The sequence below is a fragment of the Anomaloglossus baeobatrachus genome, chromosome 2, assembly GCF_048569485.1.
Source record: "Anomaloglossus baeobatrachus isolate aAnoBae1 chromosome 2, aAnoBae1.hap1, whole genome shotgun sequence".
NCBI classification, from domain to species: domain Eukaryota; kingdom Metazoa; phylum Chordata; class Amphibia; order Anura; family Aromobatidae; genus Anomaloglossus; species Anomaloglossus baeobatrachus.
Genome location: NC_134354.1, coordinates 269,401,862 through 269,425,708, shown reverse-complemented (window position 1 = coordinate 269,425,708; position 23,847 = coordinate 269,401,862). Strand labels below are relative to the sequence as shown.

At 45.9% G+C, this 23,847-nt stretch overlaps 1 protein-coding gene across 1 annotated transcript in view; it reads left to right on the top strand.

Moving 5' to 3' along the window:
• The window catches only part of LOC142289690 (contactin-associated protein-like 5), a 766,069-nt gene that overhangs the window by 395,113 nt on the left and 347,109 nt on the right, over nucleotides 1-23,847 (top strand). The window contains exons 14-15 of the mRNA XM_075333618.1: nucleotides 16,715-16,842; nucleotides 16,937-17,107. Of these exons, the coding sequence (XP_075189733.1) occupies nucleotides 16,715-16,842; nucleotides 16,937-17,107 (299 nt within the window). The remainder of the gene's footprint in view (nucleotides 1-16,714; nucleotides 16,843-16,936; nucleotides 17,108-23,847) is intronic.

Genomic DNA, 23,847 nt, shown 5'->3' with positions numbered 1-23,847 from the left:
TCTGCCTGGGGGCAATGGGTGCTAGGGATTTTTGGAGTTGGATCTCGCAACACCCGAATAGCCCAGTCCTTGAATTGTGCAAAGCGCAGATCAGGGTTTTACAGGGCCATCATACGCAGCTGTGTTCGGTGGGCATCTGACTGGAGTCCCTCGATAAACTGGTCAGTTAGCAGCTGGTCCTCATCGCGCACACCTTCTGGATCCATCTGCTAAACAGCCCGCATTGCCTCCTGGAGGTTCAAGCATGGTCCCTTACACTGTCTTGCACTCCTTGCTTGCACCCGAAGAACTTCATCTTCATCTCAGCTGCTGAGCGGGTGTTGAAGGTGGTTTTTAGCTTAGTCAGGATCTGCTCCACCCTTCCCTTTACAGCCTCCAACCAGGATTTCACCTCCCGCTGGGCTGCACCCGTTATCTGGCCAATTAGGATGCTTGCTTTCTGATTTTCAGTCAGAGGGTACACCCGGAACAAACTATTCAGTCTCTCTTTGAAGTCACCCAAGGTATGGGACTCTCCATGGGAGTACTGTGGTAGCCATGCTGCTCCAGGAATATATGGCATTGAGAACAGGACTGCTGGAGCTGCGACTGCGGCAGTAGCCGGATTTCCTTCCTCATTTTGCACCCTGTCGCCTCCTTTGAGGACTCTAGGGTTAACCTTTCAGCCATCCTAGCGGCGGGAATTTCCTTTGCCCCCTTTCTGGGTTCTGCCTACAATGGCACGCCCTCTTTCTTCCCACGGCGCATGCTTAATGGCAGTTGTTTCAATGATCGTCATTTGCACTGTCTGTTAAGGCACACCATATCCGTTGTAACGGGCACGCAATCTTGTTTGTGACGCCAAGTTGACGCCCTCACTGGGGTCTGGGAAGACTCGTTATCGGCCCACGGTTCTGCTGCTGGGGTGCCACAGTGGCCAAGCCTGGCTCCATGACCCCGGTGGTGTAGTTTAATAAAAATGTAGGGGTTGATGGGAGTTATTCGTGATGCCACCTGTGGTATGCAGCAAGTTTGGTGCCACCGCTGCGAGACAGGGACCTCTGGGGCTGATGGTGACGCAGCTTGGATGGTATAGCTCTCCACAGGTAGAGCTGGGCCCCATGATGGAAGATGGTGGTAGTAGTCTATAATGGCAGACGCAGGTGAATAAGGGAGTGACTCGGGCATGCAGTCAATAGATGTTTTAGTCACTGTAGCTGGTTACACACAAGCCATGGACCACCCTTGGAGTGCCGGGATTAACCGTGATGGGCTTCAGCTGATCCTGAGGTCGAGTCCGGTGCACCTTTCTTTAATGTGCTCTTTCCTTGCTCGACGTCTGTGCTATTTTTGCCCTCCTGCCTTGCGCCCTCGCTCACTGAACTCTGTCCAGTGCTCATGATCCCTGTTGGGCGGCATGAAGCTCTGTCCCTGTTGGTCCTTTTTGGGTCACTTTCAAGTAAGTTTGTGTGCGGTGGTAGCTTCAATGCTTAGAGACACCTCAGCCACTGATTTCACTAGGGAGCCCGTGGGTTTAATCTCCTCTAGCATTGAAGACCAGTCCTCATATTGCAACCGTGTACCTCTACTCGTTGATTATATGTGGAACAAGTCCACGGGTTAGTGTAGTAATTCCCGTGGGCTCTAGGACCCTTCTATCTATGCCTGGGCCGAGCGGTACCAGCTCCAGACCTTGGGTCTTTGCTCCTCCATTCTTCCGACTAGACTTCCTTCTCCTTTCTTTCTCCACACGTCACCACTGTTCCCACTCTGCTGACTCCACCGACCGGTCTGGTTCGGGTATAATCACACCCTTACCAGGTTTGGTGATGTGTTGCTAAGTGAGTGTGCTGTGCTTTTGTGTGAACCACAAAGGCTTTTTCTAAATACCTTGATCAGCCAATTCTGACTGTGAGCGGCGCTATTGCAGTCCACTCATTCCCATGAAGTGCCCCCCCCCCTCCGGGCTTTGTGACCTCTGGAATCCGGAGATGTCACGTCAATGTCTAGTTGACCCGACATCACTGTGGCTGGCCCCAGTCTTTCTGAGTGATTGGGTTGTAGGCAGTGTTTCACCACTCGTCACAGCCCAGCATTGCTCTTGCTTGCAGCGCTCTGCAGTGAATGAGAGCGCGCACAAGATGCTTGGCTGTGATGAGTGGTGAAACTCCGCTCAAAGCCCAGTCACTCAGGGAGACTAAGGCCCACCTCGGTGATGTCGGGTCAGCTGGAAGTTGATGTGACATCACTGGATCTCAGAGATTACGCAGCCCGGGGGGGTGTCACTACTTCATGGGGATCAGTGGATAGTAGTAGCGCCACTCAGAGGGAGAATTGGTTGAACAAAGTATTTAGAAAAATCCTTCCCTATCAGTTTTACAGGGATGTAGGCACTATTGCCGAGTGTGGAGACACGGGGCTCAGTGGGTGCTCTCGTCCACTAAAACCCGCCGCCTTTAGAAAGACAGCGTGGCTCAGGGCTCATCCCAACTGAACGCCGGCCTCCTTAACCATGGGCGTAACACTACTCAGACAACACAGGGTGAGGGAACCACAATAATTAGACTTTATTGGATCCCCAAACAATTAACGGCACATAACACATAACCAGCAAAACACAAATGTAACAGGCAACAGATTCTCACCCTTACGCTGGCTCACCAGGGATTTAAAATGTCCATGCCTCAGAGGTTCCAGGGCTATTTACTCCAATCCAGCAGCACCCCGCTTTTGGCGGGCACCCACCGAGAAAGGAATAATGCCAGATTCAGGAAGCTGTGTGAGGTCTGCAAAGTCTGTAACAGGTGACTGAACTGTCCCAACCTGAGTGTCCTCCTTAGGTAGTCCTGGTATGATGTTACAATCCTGGCAACCGGAGTCGAAATCCCTAGGCTGTGGATATGGTCTCCAACCGGAACCGGAGTCCCTAGATTGAAGCCATAAGATATCCTGATCCTCTAGTCAGCTCCTGAGAGCTTAGACTGGATCCATCAGCATCCATCAACAACCACTGGTGGCTTAAAGAAATCCCTTTTATAGCCACAGCCTTCCACTTGGATACACTGCGTCCTCATCGATTGGTTGGACAAGATCGCCTCTCCCATTGGATGAATCTCAAGCTGCATGGACAATGTTCATTTAAATGATGTGCATAGCAAGACTGAGGATATCTACATGAAGTCTGCAAGTCACAGACTCGACAATGGCTACTAAGGTAATCACATTAGCAATACACAACTACAATACAATGGTTACTGAAAGAGTCTGGAGAAACAATACGTCTGGCTTTCAGTGGCCAACACAATTACATTGAGTCAACAAGAGCCTTGTAAAAACAATGAGGGACTTCTCCCCCATCTATAAACAATCTATCATCCTGTCTGGCTGAATTTTAAGAAACTTTAACCCATGAGAGTCCATGTCGTCACACTGAGTAGTGGACCACCACTTTAAACATTGATGTTGTATAGTTGAATTTAGTTTCAACATAATCGCGTTTTCCAGTAGAAGGAAAGTAATAGCTCATTGTGATACAAAGTAGATGATATAATTTTCAGACACCTCACTGTTTAAACCCCACTGTGTCTCCCTATTAATTTTACCTTGGGATGAAAGGACTACACTGCTGCAGCTCTGCTCCATTGAAGCTTCTTGTATTGTAACAAAAATACTGAGGAATAAAATCTCAATTAAATGTGAACCAAGAGTCTGAATAAAGAGAAAAAAAAACAATGTCGGGCATCAACATTTATTGCTAATTAATGCCAGAGAGCCTAGGTGTGTGCTCCCGAGGGCAGAGTACACTGTAGACATTTAGCAAAGGAGGTCGATTCTATTCCAGCAGGATCTATATGTAACGTGAGGCCGGGTGGTAGTTGTGGGCATAAGGCATAGTCCTGAACCCGCCTGACAAACTACAGAAACTGGGGCTGGAGTGTGCAGTAGTATCGGTGTGGTGCAGTTACCTGAGGACCAGGATACTTCTGGGCTGTCAGCCCGCTGCTGCTTCTGCTCCTGTTCCAGGGAACATGCTGCAGATGTACGTTCATAGGAATAAAGCGCACACTTGGGTCAGCTGTAAAACACTTCATCTTTACTGTAAACAGTTTTCTCACACAAACATTCTTCTCCGAAGGACAGGTACAGATATTTCACAGGCATTGTTTCACAGTGCAATAGGGCTCTTCCCATAACAGCTGTACACAGAGTCCCACCGACTCATTGACGGTCAGCGGCTGCGTGGAGGCTCTCAATGGTCTGGCCTGGGGTACCGGGCACGTGGTTCTCTGCGGTGTCCCCTCCTCCTGGAGTAAATCAAAAAAGGTCTGTGAAGTCTTTGTTAGGAGTCTCAACACAGAGAATAGCCAGATATTCCTCTGGGAAGGACCTAGCCAAGGAGTGGCTCTTTTTAGGAGACCACCATAAACACCATATTAAGTGACCCTTTTAGTCAATATCCAACTCTTTGATGAGTTTAAAGATATGACAAGGCAAATACGAAGGCCAGGTATCCATCCGCAGACAGCTGTTTCGGAGTATTGCCCCTCATCAGTGTGGAGTAGGATTCTGGCTAGGTGGGAGCAATGCCTAGTAGACCAGCAAGACAAAACAATCAATAATCTGGGGGAGACCAGCAAGAGTAAACACTGCCGGCAGCCAGCAAAGGGTGTTCAACACTGTGAAATCCTAGGTGCATTGCCCCCTGGGAAGTATGCAAATCAAAAAAGGTCCGTGGAGCCTCTGTTAGGAGTCTCAACACAGAGAATAGCCAGATATCCCTCCGGGAAGGACCTAGCCAAAGAATGGCTCTTTTTAGGAGACCACCATAACCACCATATTAAGTGGCCCTTTTAGTCAATATCCAACTCTTTGACGAATTTAAATTGAATTTATATGACAAGGCAAATACCAAAACCAGGTATACATCCACAGACAGCTGTTTCGGGGTATTTTCCCTCATCAGTGTGGAGTAACAGAGGCTCCACGGACCTTTTTTGATTTGCATATTTCCCAGGAGGCAATGCACCTAGGATTTCACTGTGTTGAGCGCCTTTGCTGGCTGCCAGCAGTGTTTTCTCTGGCTGGTCTCCCCGAGATTAGTGATTGTTTTGTCTTGCTGGTCTACTAGGCATTGCTCCCACCTAGCCAGAATCCTACTCCACACTGATGAGGGCAATACCCCAAAACAGCTGTCTGTGCATGGATACCTGGCCTTGGTATTTGCCTAGTCATATCTTTAAACCCGTCAAAGAGTTGGGTTTTGACTAAAAGGGCCACTTAATATGGTGGCTATGGTGGTCTCCTAAAAAGAGCCACTCCTTGGCTAGGTCCTTCCCGGAGGAATATTTGGCTATTCTTTGTGTTGAGACTCCTAACAGAGGGTCCATGGACTTTTTTTGATTTGCATATTTTCAAGGGGGCAATGCACCTAGGATTTTCACTGTGTTGAGCACCTTTGCTGGCTCCCGGCAGTGTTTTCTCTGGCTGGTCTCCCCGAGATCAGTGATTGTTTTGTCCGCTCCCTGCAGTAGTGAGAAGCGGGGGCGACCAACAGTGTGGCACCAGCCTGGACCCAGGGCACAACCGATCCTACCTCGTCGAGGCCTGACTCACTCTCCTCCTCCAATCCAGCTCCATCTGTTCCAGGGCATTTATGTCTGACTAGTTCGGCCAGGCCTCCATCTCTTCTTCCAAGATCGGACCAGCTGCAGGGCCTGCATCCGCATTCTCCGGTTCAGCCGTAGCCATCCTAGTCCAGCACTGTAGTTTTAGTTTGCTGCAGACCAGGCCCAGGGCGGGGTGTGCAGTGGCACCCCAGCTGACATAAACAGGCGACTCTGCTCCTGCACCTGGTGGGTGTCGGTGTTGCTCACCCCCCGCCATTCCTTGAGTCACCAGCTGGATCACCTCTGGCAGCTCGAGTAAGTCTCTGAAATTCTCCATGGCTCTCTTGCATGACCTCCCCTCTCCTCGTTCAGCATCAAGGAGGATAAAAATAAAACTTGTATTTATTTGTAGAAGTATAAAAACATACATCATGCCATGAATAAGACTCTCTGGTCGAAACGCGTCGGATAGATCCACTTTTTGCACTTGTGCCTCTGTGTCCACTGCACAGTCTGTATGTTTTTATACTTCTACAAATAAATACAAGTTTTATTTTTATCCTCCTTGATGCTGGATATTTGATTCTTGCTGCCTTCGTCTCCGCCCGGGCCAGGGCGTTCCTTGCATCGGTGCAAAGTCCAGGAGTGAAGAGGGGTGAGCTGACAAATCTCTCTTTCTACCCCTCTCCTCGTTGTTTCATGCAAAATGGCGCTGGCCAACTTGGTGACACGCATTTCCTGTGTTCCAGGGCCTGCCTCTTCCGGCGTTGTGGCCCTGCAGTGTCGCTCATCCATCCCACTAGCTGCACCCAATGCTACACCTCTCGATGATGCTGGAGCTCACTCACCAGGCGGCGTTTCTTCAGCAGCCACGCCCCTCGCACATGGGTGCCTCCCCTCTTTGTGGCTGCCATTCCTCCGGACTGGGTACGTTTTGGCGCTATTGAGTGCTGTTGCCATCCACAATGGGCAGGACAGGGTCACTCCTCCTCCAGTCTCTCGCTGCCATCTTGGGATCCACACCGCTGTCCATCATCTTGATTTTATTCCTTTTATAATACAATCTATCTGCGGCGCCTCTTGCAGACACTTCGCTTCAGGCGCTGCACAAATAGTGCCAGGGGGTCACATATTCCTCATCTTCATGCGAGAAACTTGCATCCTGCCGACTACACCAAAATGTAATGTAAGGCCGGGTGGTAGCTGTGGGCATGAGCTATAGTCCTGCCCCTGCCGGACACGCTACAGAAACTGGAGATGCAGTGTACAGTGGTATCAGTGTGGTGCGGTTACCGGAGGGCCAGGGTACTTCTGGGCTCTCAGCCTGCTGCTGCTGCTGGTCCAGGGAACATGCTGCAGATGTACTTTCAAAAGAATAAAGCACACACTTGGGTCAGCTGTAAAACACTTAATCTTTACTGTAAACGGTTTTCACACACAAACATTTTTCTCTGAAGGAGCGGCACAGATTTTTAACAGGCATTGTTTCACAGTGCAATAGGGCTCTTCCCATAATGGCTGTACACATAGTCCCACGGGCTACCATGGGGCATGAGTGTTTCTTTACTTCACGTCTTTATTCTCTGAAAGCCTATCTTACACCAGGTGCATCTGTACCGCCCCGCGGGCTCGGCCGGCTGCAGAGCCGCTCGGATCCGTGCTCGTACTGTGGGTGGCTCGAGCTCTTCACGGACCCGGGGGTCACGTCGCTCTGTAAGGGGGGGTTGGCGCTACACGCGGGGACTTCGGTGGGGAGTTCCACGGCCGAAGCCGCGGTGGCCTGTAGGGGATTTAAGTTTGTGACACCACCCACGGGTTGTGGCGAATGGATGGACACCACCGTTGCCGTTGACTAGGCCTCCCAGGGACGGTGTTGCGCAGCTTGGTGTTGACTCCTCCGTGGGTAGGGGAGTGATGGTCCCGGGGGCCCAGGGAGGTGCCGAGGTGGGGGATTGGATGCGTGCTGGGGTGTTGGTGCGGTGTAGCGCGGTGCGCAGCCCGAAGGCACTGGTGTACTCACTATGACACAACACACTGGAGGCTCTGGTAAACCAAATGGGATGATGAATGGGGCCCGCAACCGGCTGCAGCTTCTCGCTTAACAAGTTGGTGGTTTCCGCCTTTCTCCTGCACCTCCTTAATGTGAATGTTATGACTCCTATGCCTAAGCAACGGTAGTCCGCTCCCCGGCTTGCTGGGTGTCGGGAGAGCCCTGTTTGCCCGCAGACGCTGGCCCTTTGGGTCTCTATGCCTTGGCTGTGGCTTTACACTAATGGTTGGGCTGTTGTCTTCAGTCGGGTCTTGTGTGGGAAAGGTCCTTAAGTCCAGTCCTCAATCAGTTGATTCGACTCAGCCCTGTTGGTTCGGGGCTTCGTACTGGGTCTGAGTACCCCTCCTGGTGCTCTGGTTTCCAATCGGTTCCCCGGTTCGGTACTGGCGGGCCACCGCCCGACCCCGGTCCCTACAGTTCCACCGGCTTAAATCCCAGCTCCTGCAGGCGGCCACCACCATCTTCCCCCTTGCCAGAGGTGACTGGGCTCCAACCCAGCCACCTGAGTAGACTATTGGCAGGCCAGGTCACAGGTCTGCCCTTGAACTCGATTTCTCTCTTTGTACTACTCTCTAGAACTACTGTTTTCCCGCCTCCAGGCCTGTGAACTCCTCGGTGGGTGGAGCCAACTGCCTGGCTCCACCCCCCTGGTTTGGACATCAAAACTGGAAGGTGGTGATAAGGGTTTTGAAGTTTGGCTGCTGTCCCCTTTTTAGGGAGGGTGTGTGTGTGCATGGGACTACCTGGGACGACCTGACTAGTCCAGGACGTCACAGATCCAAGGATCCCAATCCTGCAGTGATGATGGTTGTCTGAAGACCAAGGCCCTTACAATAATCGCACTCTTCACTTTAGCCTGCTTTCCACGGGGGTGCAGTTCTGGTTCATTCTCTCTATACTTCCAAGGTACCACCCTGCTACCGACTGCTTCAGGTCACCAGCTTCTGATTTCCTCCTGCCCAATCTTCTGCCTGTTTACCTCCCATCACACCACTCTGTTACTACTCCACTCCATCTCTAACACTAACTACTTCCATAGGAACCCCCCAACTTCTATCCTATTGCCCGGCTTCCTTCCCTAATCCACCCAGTCCCGGCCCTACACCTCTTGTGCGAGACTCCCTCCTAACAGTCAGAGAGCCTAGTGCCACCTTGTGGCAACGGCAGGACTGTGACACAACCCACATAAAACTTACACAATAACACTACACAATAAATATACATTTGCAACGTGGCGCACAATGTCTTCAGGGGACTACTGACCTTAGGTTACCCTCTTACATATATATATATATCTCTCCTCTGTATTTAGCGTATCACCGTGTAATGGGGATTCCCAGCAGAACCATCTACAGTATGTGAGCGCATTTCAGCATGATTTCCGGAAACTTTTGAAACTGAAGTTAATGCCCACGGAATCACTTTAATGAATTAGGGAATTGCCCAACTAGAAATGTCCTGTTAATATTAAAATCTGTTAGAAGATTTCTTTTACAAGATGAAGTTATATGAAATGCAGATGTTGCAGCCTCAACTTGGCGCTGGTGATAAGTCATGATGGGAATTCTCTATTGTAAAGATGTCAAAAATCCTTTTTAGAGACTTATCCTAATATTTGTTTCGGGGAAAGCTACATAACAACCAATATAGCTGCCATTACCGCTTCAACGGCAGCCAACACCATTAGACACATTTGCAATCTGAAGGATTCAACCCCCATTGCAAATTAGGTTTATTAACAAAACTTATCAACTTTGTGCTTTCTGCCATAAACCAATAAATATCTGAAAACAACTATTAGAACAAATGGTTTCTCTGAATTCAACACAACACACCACTTTTATTGACTACTGCAGTCTCAAAATTATTAAACCTCTTCATAACAACTTCTTCTGTAGTACTTAGCAGAGCACCACTGTCTGTAAGGACCTGCTGTAAATGTTATACATGCAAAACCCAAGATACAAACAAAATGAGCATATACCCTGGAGTAAGTAAATACACCATGTTCCAAATTATTATGCAAATTGGATTTAAGTATCATAGCGATTATTATTTATTTTTTTCAATGAAACTCATTGATGGTATTGTGTCTCAGGGTTCTTTGGATCACTGAAATCAATCTCAGATACCTGAGATAATTAGTTTGCCATCTGAGCCCAATAAAAGGAAAACTGGATGTTCCACAATATTAAGCAGGCCACAGTTTTCAAGTAACATGGGAAAGAAAAAGGATCTCTCTGCTGCCGAAAAGCATCAAATAGTGCAATGCCTTGGACAAGGGATGAAAACATTAGATATTTCACTAAAACTTAAGCGTGATCATCATACTGTAAAGAGATTTGTGGCTGATTCTGAGCACATACATGTTCATGCTGATAAAGGCAGAATGAGGAAGGTTTAAGCCAGGCAATTTCATTGGATTAAGAGAGCAGCTGCTAAAAAGCCATTACAAACCAGCAAACAGATATTTAAAGCTGCTGGTGCCTCTGGAGTCCCTCAAACCTCAAGGTGTAGGATCCTTACAAGGCTTGCTGTGGTGCAAAAACCTATTATTTGGCCATCCCTAACCAGTGCCCACAAGCAGAAATGGTTGCAGTGGTCCCCGACATGCATGAAGACTAATTTTCAAACAGTCTTGTTTACTGGTGAATGTCGAGCAACCCTGGATGGTCCAGATGGATGGAGTAGTGGATGGTTGGTGGATGGCCATCGTGTCCCAACAAGGCTGCGACGTCAGCAAGGAGGTGGAGGAGTCATGTTTTGGGCCGGAATCATGGGAAAACATCTGGTAGGCTCCTTTAGGGTTTCTGAAGGTGTTAAAATGACCTCTGCAAAGTATATAGAGTTTCTGACTGACAACTGTCTTCCCTGGTACAAAAAGCAGAAACGAGCCTTCAGGAGCAAAACCATCTTCATGCATGCCAATGCACCATCTCATGCTACAAAGAATACCTCTGTGTCATTGACTGCTATGGGCATAAAATATTAATATGGGTGTTAGTTCCCTTGGCTGGTCGCCCCCCTTAGCATGTTAGCACAGCCCTCTGGTTGAAACACTGCCCACAGCCCAGTCACTCAGGAAGACCGGGGCCAGCCGCGGTGTTGTAAGGTGAGCAGGAAGTTGATGTGACATCACTAGAGTTCAGAGGTCACAGAGCCCAGGGGTCACACAAAGGGGATGAGCAGACCGCAATAGCTCTGCTCACAGGCACTACTGTAAACACAAGGTATTTGAGAGAAACCTTGCTTTTCAACATAATATCAATGTGACTATGAATACTAACAAGTGAACCACCCCTTTAAGATTTTTCTTGGAGACATATTTTGCAGAAATAACATTTTTCCTGTGTCCCAAAATGTCTTCATGTTTTTTGATAAAAAACAAATAACCTCTTTAAAGTGGAAGAGAACTTGAACTCCAGCACCCTAGAGGACCATTGCTTGGCCTATAAGTCACCTTACGCCAGCTTGGCATTTTCCACAAGGAGAAACATTTCCCCTTAGACTTGATAACAAGCAGAAGCAATATTTTCCTCTCACTGAAAAAAATGTATATTTGCTCAACGGCTGGGACTGAATTTACTCTTTTTGACCTCTTGAATTAAAATGTCTTTTGGATTTTGTGCCACGCTGAGATGTGAAACATTTAGTTTGCCTGCTAACTGGAAAAATTGAGGGCGGTGTGGACGTGTGTGGGATTTTATGCCCTCTCTTTTAGGGATTGTGATAAATCAAAACAAAATACAGAAATCACTTTTTTTTCTGATAAAACCATGAACCTCAGGGAATGGAGAGGGCAGCAATTGTGGGATTGAGTTTCTTGAAAGACGTTTTTTGACTTCATCAGAACACCTTGCGCTCTTACTTGAACTGTCACAGATTAATAGGAGGATCATCAGGAAGCAGCGGCAGTGATGGTGAGGTGTTTGTGGTACACCCACAACAAAAAAACAAGTATGAGTATAGTGAAGTAGTTAGGTGTTTTATTAAAGAAGCAGTAAACCTTAAAATGAATGATGAAGGTAAAAGGAAATTGTTGTCTGCCCTATTAGGCTATGTTCATAGGCGGTGTTTCTGCATAAAAGAAGATGCATTTTACAGTACCAGAACAAGCTATAAAATTTCAGAAACCTCATGCACATGCTTGTGTCTCTTCTTTCCTTATTGAATTTAACCCCTTCACAACTTTTGACATGTATGTACGTCAAAAGTCGTGTCTCTGCCTTTGATGCTAGTATAATTCCCTGCACATTACAGCTGATTTACTCCGGTTCTCAGCCCCTACCTCATACTGTCCTCAAATTACATAGCCAAAACGTGCTGAAATATTCCCTTTCATCGAGAAACTATGTTTTAGGACATGAAATCTCAAGTAGGTGGAAGACAGCCTGAGTTTTTGGAATTGCTGTGGGTCCACACTGGAATTCATTAAGATCTTACACATCCTCACCCTAGTATACCTAAACCAGAGTCTAATGGGACCTACGAGCTTCAGATTCAACTGATAAGTTTATGATCATTCTTAAGCTGGGTTCACATTAAGCGACAGCGACAACGACGTCGCTGTTACGTCACCATTTTGTGTGATGTAACAGCGACCTTGTAAGTCGCTGTTATGATCGCTGCTTAGCTGTCAAACACAGCGACGCAGCAGCGATCATAACGTCGCTGTGCTACATGTGCAGAGAGCAGGGAGCCGCGCTTAGCGCTGGCTCCTTGCTCTCCTAGGTACAGTACACATCGGGTTAATTAACCCGATGTGTACTGCAGCTACATGTCACAGTGCAGAGAGCAGGGAGCCGCGCACACTGCTTAGCGCTGGCTCCTTGCTCTCCTAGCTACAGTACACATCGGGTGAATTACCCGATGTGTACTGCAGCCACATGGGCACAGAGCAGGAGCCGGCACTGGCAGCAAGAGCGGCGGAGGCTGGTAACGAAGGTAAATATCGGGTAACCAGGGAAAGGTCTTCCCTTGGTTACCCGATGTTTACGCTGGTTACAGCTTACCGCAGCTGCCAGACGCCGGCTCCTGCTCTCTGCTCGCTTCATTTCGTCGCTCTCTCGCTGTCACACACAGCGATGTGTGTGTCACAGCGGGAGAGTGACGACCAAAAAATTAAGCTGGACATTCAGCAACGACCGGCGACCTCACAGCAGGGGCCAGGTCGTTGCTGGATGTCACACACAGCAACAGCGATGGGACGTCGCTGCAACGTCACAGAAAATGGTGACGTAGCAGCGACGTCGTTGTCGTTGTCGCTGTGTGTGACACCAGCTTTAGTGATTCTCCTAATTCTGGGCTGAGTTAAAGGGGATCTGTCAGAAGGTTTTTACTATGTAATCTGAAGACAACATGCTGCAAGGGTTAACATACAGATTTCAGCTCTGCATCTCTTATCACAAAGTGTGTTTTTATTTATCTGCAATGTTAGTTTAAGTTTCAGTAGCATTATCATTAGTTGGACTCAAGAGCACTGTGAGCTCAAGTCCTACTCCGCCCCCTTCTATGATTATAGCTTCTGGCTATGGAAATTTACACTAAAAGCCTTGTTAAGCTTTGCTACATGCTAAAAGTAAAATCTTTGATTTTGTCAGGCTACAGACAGTAATCTAAGTAATACATCAATGGATTCAGAGTATCTTCTCCTACATCATGCTGCTTTCAGATGAGGTAGAAAAATCCTGCTGACAGATTCCCTTTAACTTGTGTTATAAAATTAAAGCAACAGTGCACTTTTTTTTGTATACTATAACTTTAACAGAGGGGTCTCCTAAACTCCCATCCTACAGATATACCAGTATATCTTCCGCTAAGCACCACAACTGTTTGTGGAAGAATATCATCTTTTATAGTGGATTGCATGTGCAGTACTTTTTATAGGATTATTCTTTAATTCTGCTTCATCATCATTTCTATGAATAAACCATGAAAAAGATTAAATAAAGTTCTTGTGTTGTTTTATTCATTATATCAGCTGTATTTAGCTTAACCCAAGATCTTTGTGCTCCGGTAACTGAATGTGATAGATATGGAAAAAATCTTCAGTGAACAGACAAAAGACACAAATGAAGAAAATGAGGAGACAAGCTTCACATGCTCCGGGCAGGCGCTGCTCCTTGTCTCCGTTATTACTGGACTTATTCTGTATCTGTTCATAGGCGTTGCTTAATCTTTGTGTCATTTCTGTCCGTCTTCTGTGAATCCCTCTGTTATCAATAACACATTTAGCTCCTGAAACAAGTAGTTGCAGAAGAATTTTTTGCACTAAAATGAGTTTTGTACAAATGCTGTGTAAAATGTGTTCTTTTTGAAGCATTTTTTACACATTTTCACCCATTCAAAAACGCAATGTGTGAACAAGCCCAAATAATTGATGTGCTGCAGATTTTATAATGCTTCTATCCTTTAAGGAAAAAAGCATCTGCGTGAGATCGCCTTCATTTTGCTGGTACTACAAACTGCAGCAGTTTTGGCGCAGACCTTTCTATTACAAATACTCGTGTGCACACACTCTTATTGAAAAAGGGCATAAGACATCAAATAAAACATTTAGACTGTAAGTTCCTGGGACAGTTATTGCCGCAGAAACAGGTAACACAATAGGTATAAAAACTGTCTTGCAAATAATAACTATCAAGATATGATATTACCAGGACATATGCTACATGCCAAACTCAGCTCTGCTACAATTGTAAGAACCGATAGGTACAGTATAGCAATAGTTATGCTCTGTTTTGCTCATCCATTTATCATGACCACAGAAGGTTAGAAGCTGAGCCTTGTCCAATGATTTGCAAAATGGGTCACATTTTACGGTGTCACCTATTTTTTTTATTCTTTATTAATTTATCAACTGTTCTATTAATATATAGATATGAGCCACCATTTAGCCACAATGACCAGTGATTCACTTTTTTTTCTCACCTCTCGCTTCTTTCTTTCTCATCTGACTGTCTCTTTTTCATAACTTCTACTTTTTTTACACTCATCTTATTTTATTGTGACCTTTTTCTCCATTTTCATTTTTACTTAATTGTTTTATATACACTACAGTTCAAAAGTTTAGGGTCACTTAGATATTTCCTTACTTTTGAAAGAAAAGCACATTTTTTCAATGAAGCTAAAAATAAATTAAACAGAAATATACTCTATACATTGTTAATGTGATAAATGACTATTCTAGCTGCAAATGTCTGGTTTTGAATGCAATATCTACATAGGTGTATAGAGGCCCATTTACAACGACCACTACTCCAGTATTCTAATGGTACATTGTGTTTGCTGTGTTAGAAGGCTAATGGATGTTTAGAAATCCCTTGACAAATCCTTTTTGTCTTTTTTCTCTTTCCTTCCTCTTTCCCTTCCTCTTTTCTATCTTCTCTTAAAGAGAACTGGTCAGCAGGATTTAGCATACCTGTAGTGAAGGAATCCAATTTGTGTTTGTTGAATAATCATAACTCTAAAGTTTTCATCTGATGACATTTTCTGTGCATCAGGGCGGGACTTGGGTGTAGGGTCTTCTCCTTCAACCCTCCACCTGCCTCCTCTGTTTGTTCTATAGGTCACTGATTATTCAGTGGCCTGCCTCCTTTTTGAAATTCCATGCCAATGCAGCCATCATTGCAGTGGGTGTTGCATGCACAGAGTGATTCTGTGGCCAGTCTGCAAGTCTTCAATAAAATGTCACCAGAAGTGGCACATGTGCAGTTCGAGATTTTAGCTCAATGACTGTGATGAAGACTATGGGGATAGCGGGAAACCGGTGCTCCTAAGCTGACCCTAAGGCTAGGGCCCTGTGCTATCCCTAATCTCAGGGATACCCCTAAAGGTGGAGATCCCTTCCTGGCCCTACTCCTGACCAGCCCTGATCTTATACCTTCTCCCCGTCTCCCAGATGTGCTGGACAGGAGTGTGATTTAACCCTCAGAAATAGACAGACAGGGGAAACCAAAACTATTTCATACAGCACACACAGAAATATAAGACATTAAGTGATAGGGAGGAAAACAAGAGACGAGGTGGAAACAACAAGACGACTGGTAAGCTCCACAACAACACCAAGCACAAAGCAACTTTTTCTCCAGCAAGTCTGGGACACACAACACACAGACTAACAAAGATTAAACTATAGTTGGCGTTGGTAGAAGATTTCCTTCAGCATAAATATGACAGGATGTGATTGGCCTACTTACAAGATGAGCTCAAAGAAGCCTAATGAGCAAGCTAGCAGAGGTTAACGCTTGCTAGCCTGTCTATGAGCAGACAGCAGGTTGATGTCCGGGTCTGCCTTTGTTGATCAAAGACACCAGAGAAACCATCAGGCAGAGTTTCAGAATCTTCAGTATGAGCAGAGACTGACACCGCCATGACTGTTAGCAAGTTTTGTGCAAAACTCCATGTGACAATGACCTCTTCATTAAGCCGAAATCTCGATCTGTGCATGCTGGGCCCCAGCGCCACTTTATGAAAGACCATGCACTTTGTGATTCTACATATTGTCTTCAGTAACATGGTGCTAGGGGTGGAACATGCGTAGATCAATATTTCGGCTTCATGAAGAGGTCATTGAGCTAAAATCTCGATCTGCACATGAACCGCCTCAAGAGTCATTTTACTAAATAAAGACCTGCAGACTAACCGGAAAATCACACTGTGCATGCACCACCCACCACAATGATGGCGGCAGCGACGAGGAAGGAGGCAGGTCACTGAATAATAAGTGATCTGTAGAAGAAACAGAAGAAGCAGGCGGAGGAGAAGACGACCATACTAACCAGGTCGCGCACACCAGTGCACAGAAGACGTCATCAGATGAAACCTTTAGAGGAAGATTATTCAACAACCACAGATTGGATTCCTTCATTGCAAGTATCAATTTAATTAGCATCACAGCACTATTATAGCCATGTTTTTACTTTATACGAGTGCTAAAACCTGGTGACAGGTTCTCTCTAACTTCCTCATTTCACTCTTATCGGGTCTCTTCTCTCTCCTTCTTTTCCTCTTTCTTGGCTTTTTTTTTTAACTGAACTTATTGTCTTTTCTAATACTTGTCTGTAATTACATTTTCCAGGACAAGTGATATTGGATTTCTCACCTTTAAAGAACACTTACCAGTCTCACAGATTGTAATCACTGACACAAACAGATCCGGATCTGAAGCTGCCTGGAAAGTGGGAGCTCTGCGCTGTTATGGTGACAGTGAGTATATGTTGTACATGTAGCCTATGTGTATTTTTCTGTGTTTGCTTTTTGGTTACGGTATTGTGAACATTCTTGTTTTGTTCCTTTCCAGGAAGCTTTTGGAATTCCGCCTCTTTCACTTCCGGGACCTCTTATCTCTATTTTCCCACATTCCATTTGGATTTCAGCATTGATATCTCATTTTACTTTAAGACCACAAGCTCATCTGGAATTTTCTTAGAAAACCTTGGTGTGAAGGATTTCATAAGAATCACATTAGTTTGTAAGTCATTGCAGGTTGTATGTGATTACGTGATTGTATGTGCTTAAAAAAAATCTAGGAAATACACAAGTATAGAAAATGCCACGGCAGCAACTGCAATTCAAAGTAGTAGCCATTATTTTATATGTTTCATGTAATATAGTGACAGTACCAACAATTTGGCCAGCAAGTGGCCATTTTCAAGCCATAGCAAACACCATCCACCTACATGGGGTGTGTGTGTATACAGTTAGGTCCAGAAATATTTGGACAGTGACACAAGTTTTGTTATTTTAGCTGTTTACAAAAACATGTTCAGAAATACAATTATATATATAATATGGGCTGAAAGTGCACACTCCCAGCTGCAATATGAGAGTTTTCACATCCAAATCGGAGAAAGGGTTTAGGAATCATAGCTCTGTAATGCATAGCCTCCTCTTTTTCAAGGGACCAAAAGTAATTGGACAAGGGACTCTAAGGGCTGCAATTAACTCTGAAGGCGTCTCCCTCGTTAACCTGTAATCAATGAAGTAGTTAAAAGGTCTGGGGTTGATTACAGGTGTGTGGTTTTGCATTTGGAAGCTGTTGCTGTGACCAGATAACATGCGGTCTAAGGAACTCTCAATTGAGGTGAAGCAGAACATCCTGAGGCTGAAAAAAAAGAAAAAATCCATCAGAGAGATAGCAGACATGCTTGGAGTAGCAAAATCCACAGTCGGGTACATTCTGAGAAAAAAGGAATTGACTGGTGAGCTTGGGAACTCAAAAAGACCTAGGCGTCCACGGATGACAACAGTGGTGGATGATCGCCGCATACTTTCTTAAAGGGAACGGCACATGATCCAAGGCACACCACATCCTCTGTAAAACATGGTGGAGGCAACGTGATGGCATGGGCATGCATGGCTTTCAATGGCACTGGGTCACTTGTGTTTATTGATGACATAACAGCAGACAAGAGTAGCCGGATGAATTCTGAAGTGTACCGGGATATACTTTCAGCCCAGATTCAGCCAAATGCCACAAAGTTGATCGGACGGCGCTTCATAGTACAGATGGACAATGACCCCAAGCATACAGCCAAAGCTACCCAGGAGTTCATGAGTGCAAAAAAGTGGAACATTCTGCAATGGCCAAGTCAATCACCAGATCTTAACCCAATTGAGCATGTATTTCACTTGCTCAAATCCAGACTTAAGACGGAAAGACCCACAAACAAGCAAGACCTGAAAGCTGCGGCTGTAAAGGCCTGGCAAAGCATTAAGAAGGAGGAAATCCAGCGTTTGGTGATGTCCATGGGTTCCAGGCTTAAGGCAGTGATTGCCTCCAAAGGATTTGCAACAAAATATTGAAAATAAAAATATTATTTTTGGGTTTGATTTATTTGTCCAATTACTTTTGACCTCCTAAAATGTGGAGTGTTTGTAAAGAAATGTGTACAATTCCTACCAGATATTTTTGTTCAAACCTTCAAATTAAACGTTACAATCTGCACTTGAATTCTGTTGTAGAGGTTTCATTTCAAATCCAATGTGGTGGAATGCAGAGCCCAACTCGCGAAAATTGTGTCACTGTCCAAATATTTCTGGACCTAACTGTATGTGTGTGTGTGTGTGTGTGTATATACAGTGTATATATATATATATATATATATATATATATATATATAATCTATCATATACTCGGATGGATTCAGGAGCTTGTAGGTGTGTAGGCACCAGGCTGCTAGATATAGCTACGAACAAATAAGAACACTCGCTAGGAATCAAATACCTAATGACTGTTAAGCAGAGTGTATTACTTTACCTATACCCACTGTTTGGTCTGAGCTGGTGTGGTGAGAGGGCAGGATGCAAACTAGGAAATTGCCTAGGGCCCCCATTGCCAACGAGTGGGATGGGCAGTCTGTGGCCCTATGTCATTCTAGACTTCAAACTGAATTAATGATGCTATAGTGTAGAAGAATATCTGGTGACATCATTGTCCGATGACCAAAGGTCCTTCATCCTACTGGAGTAAGGAGGAACTGAAGAGGGAGGGAGAGTCTAATTTGCCCTCTCCACTCTCCACTGTAAAATGCATTGTGTGTGTAACCTGCAGTGTGTGTATGTGTAACATACTATGTGTGTATGTGTTTGTGAAACATGCAGTGTGTGTAACATGCAGTTTGTGTTTGTGTAACATGCAATGTCTGTAACATGTAGTGTGTGTTTGTGTAACATGCTGTGTGTAACATGCCGTGTGTGTGTCTGTATAACATGTGGTGTGTGTTTGTGTAACATGCAGTGTGTGTAACATGTAGTGTGTGTTTGTGTAACATGCTGTGTGTATCTGTGTAACATGCAGCGTGTGTAACATGTAGTGTGTTTGTGTAACATGCAGTGTGTGTTTGTGTAACATGCTATGTGTGTGTTTGTGTAACATGCAGTGTGTGTAACATGCAGTGTGTGTCTGTGTAACATGCTGTGCGTTTGTGTAACATGCTATGTGTGTGTTTGTGTAACATGCAGTGTGTGTAACATGCAGTGTGTGTTTGTGTAACATGTGGTGTGTGTTAAGCCTGCTTTACACTTTGCAATTAAACATACAATATCATATGCGATCGTACCCGCCCCAATCGTATGTGCGGCACGTTCAATTTGTTGAACGTGTCGCACAAACGAATAACCCCCGTCACACGTACTTACCCATCCATACGACCTCGCTGTGGGCGGCGAACATCCACTTCCTGGAGTGGGAGGGACGTTCGGCGTCACATCGATGTCACTAGGCAGCCGGCCAATAGGAGCGGAGGGGCGGAGATGAGCGGGACATAAACATCCCGCCCACCTCCTTCCTTCCGCATTGCAGGCGGGAGCCGCAAGATGTAGGTAAGAACTGTTCATCGTTCCCGGGGTGTCACACACTGCAATGTGTGCTACCCCGGGTACGATGAACAACCTGACGTTCAACATTTAGGAAATGAACGACATGCATGCGATGACCGTTTTACCGTTCAATCGCAATTGCACGTAGCTGTTACATGCTACAATGTAACTTAGGGGTACTTTGCACACTACGACATCGCAGCTGCGATGTCGGTGGGGTCAAATTGAAAGTGACGCACATCCGGCATCGCAGGCAACATCGTAGTGTGTAAAGCCTAGATGATATGATTAACGAGCACAAAAGCGTCGTAATTGTATCATCGGTGTAGCGTCAGCATAATCCATAATTACGCTGACGCGACGGTCCGATGTTGTTCCTCGCTCCTGCGGCAGCACACATCGCTGTGTGTGAAGCCGCAAGAGCAAGGAACATCTCCTACCGGCGTCACCGCGGATCCCGTAGGATATGCGGAAGGAAGGAGGTGGGCGGGATGTTTACATCCCGCTCATCTCCGCCCCTCCGCTCCTATTGGCCGCCTACAGTGTGACGTCGCAGTGACGCCGTACGACCCGCCCCCTTAATAAGGAGGCGGGTCGCTGGCCAGAGACAGGACAGGTGAGTCCATGTGAAGCTGCCGTAGCGATAATGTTCGCTATGGCAGCTATCACAAGGATATCGCTGCTGCGACGGGGGCGGGGACTATCGTGTGCGACATCGCAGCATCGGCTTGCGATGTCGCAACGTGCAAAGCCCGCCTTAGGCTAGTTTCACACTTGCGTTGAACGGCATCCGTTGCATTGCGTTATGTGATGGATGCAATGGATGCGGTGCATATAGTGGCACAACGGATGCAACGGATGGTACAAAACAACGGAAAGCTTTTTTTTTTATTTTTTTTTCTTCTTTACAGTTTTACCGGTAGCAGACTATTGTGAACAATCAGCTGATTGCTCTCAATAGCCGGCTGCCGGGCGCTCAGCGGAGCGCTCTCACATGCCGGCAGCCGCGCGCTCAGCTGAGCGCTCTCACATGCCAACAGCCGGGCGCTCAGCTGAGCGCTGTTACATGCCGGCGGCCGGTTGATCAGCTGAGCGCTCTCACATACCGGCGGCCAGGCGCTTAGCTGTTACATGCCGGCGGCCGGTCGATCAGCTGAGCGCTCTCACATGCCGGCGGCCAGGTGCTCAGCTGAGCACTCTCACATGCCGGCGGCCGGGCGTTCAGCTGAGCACTCTCACATGCCGGCGGCCGGGCGCTCAGCCGAGTGCTCTCCCATGCCGGCGGCCGGGCGCTCACCTGAGCACTCTCACATGCCGGCGGCCTGGCGCTCAGCTGAGCGCTCTCACATGCCGGCGGCCGGTCGATCAGCTGATCATTCGGCTGCCGAGAATGTGTGCGGGGGGTGGAGGGCGGAGTGGGTGGAGCCGAGCGGGCCATGGCGCTGAGGACAAGTGAGTGTGTGTGTGTGTATGTACAGTCATATGAAAAAGTTTGGGCACCCCTATTAATGTTAACTTTTTTTCTTTATAACAATTTGGGTTTTTGCAACAGCTATTTCAGTTTCATATATCTAATAACTGATGGACTGAGTAATATTTCTGGATTGAAATGAGGTTTATTGTACTAACAGAAAATGTGCAATCCGCATTTAAACAAAATTTGACCGGTGCAAAAGTATGGGCACCTCAACATAAAAGTGACATTAATATTATGTAGATCCTCCTTTTGCAAAAATAACAGCCTCTAGTCACTTCCTGTAGCTTTTAATGAGTTCCTGGATCCTGGATGAAGGTATATTTGACCATTCCTGTTTACAAAACAATTCCAGTTCAGTTAAGTTTGATGGTCGCCGAGCATGGACAGCACGCTTCAAATCATCCCACAGTTGTTCAATGATATTCAGGTCTGGGGACTGGGATGGCCATTCCAGAACATTGGAATTGTTCCTCTGCATGAATGCCTGAGTAGATTTGGAGCGGTGTATTGGATCATTGTCTTGCTGAAATATCCATCCCCTGCGTAACTTCAACTTCGTCTCTGATTCTTGCACATTATTGTCAAGAATCTGCTGATACTGAGTTGAATCCATGCGACCCTCAACTTTAACAAGATTCCCGGTGCCGGCATTGGCCACACAGACCCAAAGCATGATGGAACCTCCACCAAATTTTACTGTGGGTAGCAAGTGCTTTTCTTGGAATGCTGTGTTTTTTTTGCCTCCATGCATAACGCCTTTTTGTATGACCAAACAACTCAATCTTTGTTTCATCAGTCCACAGGACCTTCTTCCAAAATGTAACTGGCTTGTCCAAATGTGCTTTTGCATACCTCAGGCGACTCTGTTTTGTAGCGTGCTTGCAGAAACGGCTTCTTTTGATGCCTATTCCATGATGCCTATTAATGTTAACCTTTTTTCTTTATAACAATTTGGGTTTTTGCAACAGCTATTTCAGTTTCATATATCTAATAACTGATGGACTGAGTAATATTTCTGGATTGAAATGAGGTTTATTGTACTAAAAGAAAATGTGCAATCCACATTTAAACAAAATTTGACAGGTGTAAAAGTATGGGCACCCTTATCAATTTCTTGATTTGAACACTCCTAACTACTTTTTACTGACTTACTAAAGCACTAAATTGGTTTTGCTACCTCATTGAGCTTTGAACTTCATAGGCAGGTATATCCAATCATGAGAAAAGGTATTTAAGGTGGCCACTTGCAAGTTGTTCTCCTATTTGAATCTCCTATGAAGAGTGGCATCATGGGCTCCTCAAAACAACTCTCAAATGATCTGAAAGCAAAGACTATTCAACATAGTTGTTCAGGGGGAAGGATACAAAAAATTGTCTCAGAGATTTAAACTGTCAGTTTCCACTGTGAGGAACATAGTAAGGAAATGGAAGAACACAGGTACCGTTCTTGTTAAGCCCAGAAGTGGCAGGCCAAGAAAAATATCAGAAAGGCAGAGAAGAAGAATGGTGAGAACAGTCAAGGACAATCCACAGACCACCTCCAAAGACCTGCAGAATCATCTTGCTGCAGATGGCGTCAATGTGCATCGGTCAACAATACAGTGCACGTTGCACAAGGGGAAGCTGTATGGGAGAGTGATGCAAAAGAAGCCGTTTCTGTAAGCACGCTACAAAACAGAGTCGCCTGAGGTATGCAAAAGCACATTTGGACAAGCCAGTTACATTTTGGAAGAAGGTCCAGTGGACTGATGAAACAAAGATTAAGTTGTTTGGTCATACAAAAAGGCGTTATGCATGGAGGCAAAAAAAACACAGCATTCCAAGAAAAGCACTTGCTACCCACAGTAAAATTTGGTGGAGGTTCCATCATGCTTTGGGTCTGTGTGGCCAATGCCGGCACTGGGAATCTTGTTAAAGTTGAGGGTCGCATGGATTCAACTCAGTATCAGCAGATTCTTGACAATAATGTGCAAGAATCAGAGACGAAGTTGAAGTTACGCAGGGGATGGATATTTCAGCAAGACAATGATCCAATACACCGCTCCAAATCTACTCAGGCATTCATGCAGAGGAACAATTCCAATGTTCTGGAATGGCCATCCCAGTCCCCAGACCTGAATATCATTGAACAACTGTGGGATGATTTGAAGCGTGCTGTCCATGCTCGACGACCATCAAACTTAACTGAACTGGAATTGTTTTGTAAACAGGAATGGTCAAATATACCTTCATCCAGGATCCAGGAACTCATTAAAAGCTACAGGAAGTGACTAGAGGCTGTTATTTTTGCAAAAGGAGGATCTACATAATATTAATGTCACTTTTATGTTGAGGTGCCCATACTTTTGCACCGGTCAAATTTTGTTTAAATGCAGATTGCACATTTTCTGTTAGTACAATAAACCTCATTTCAA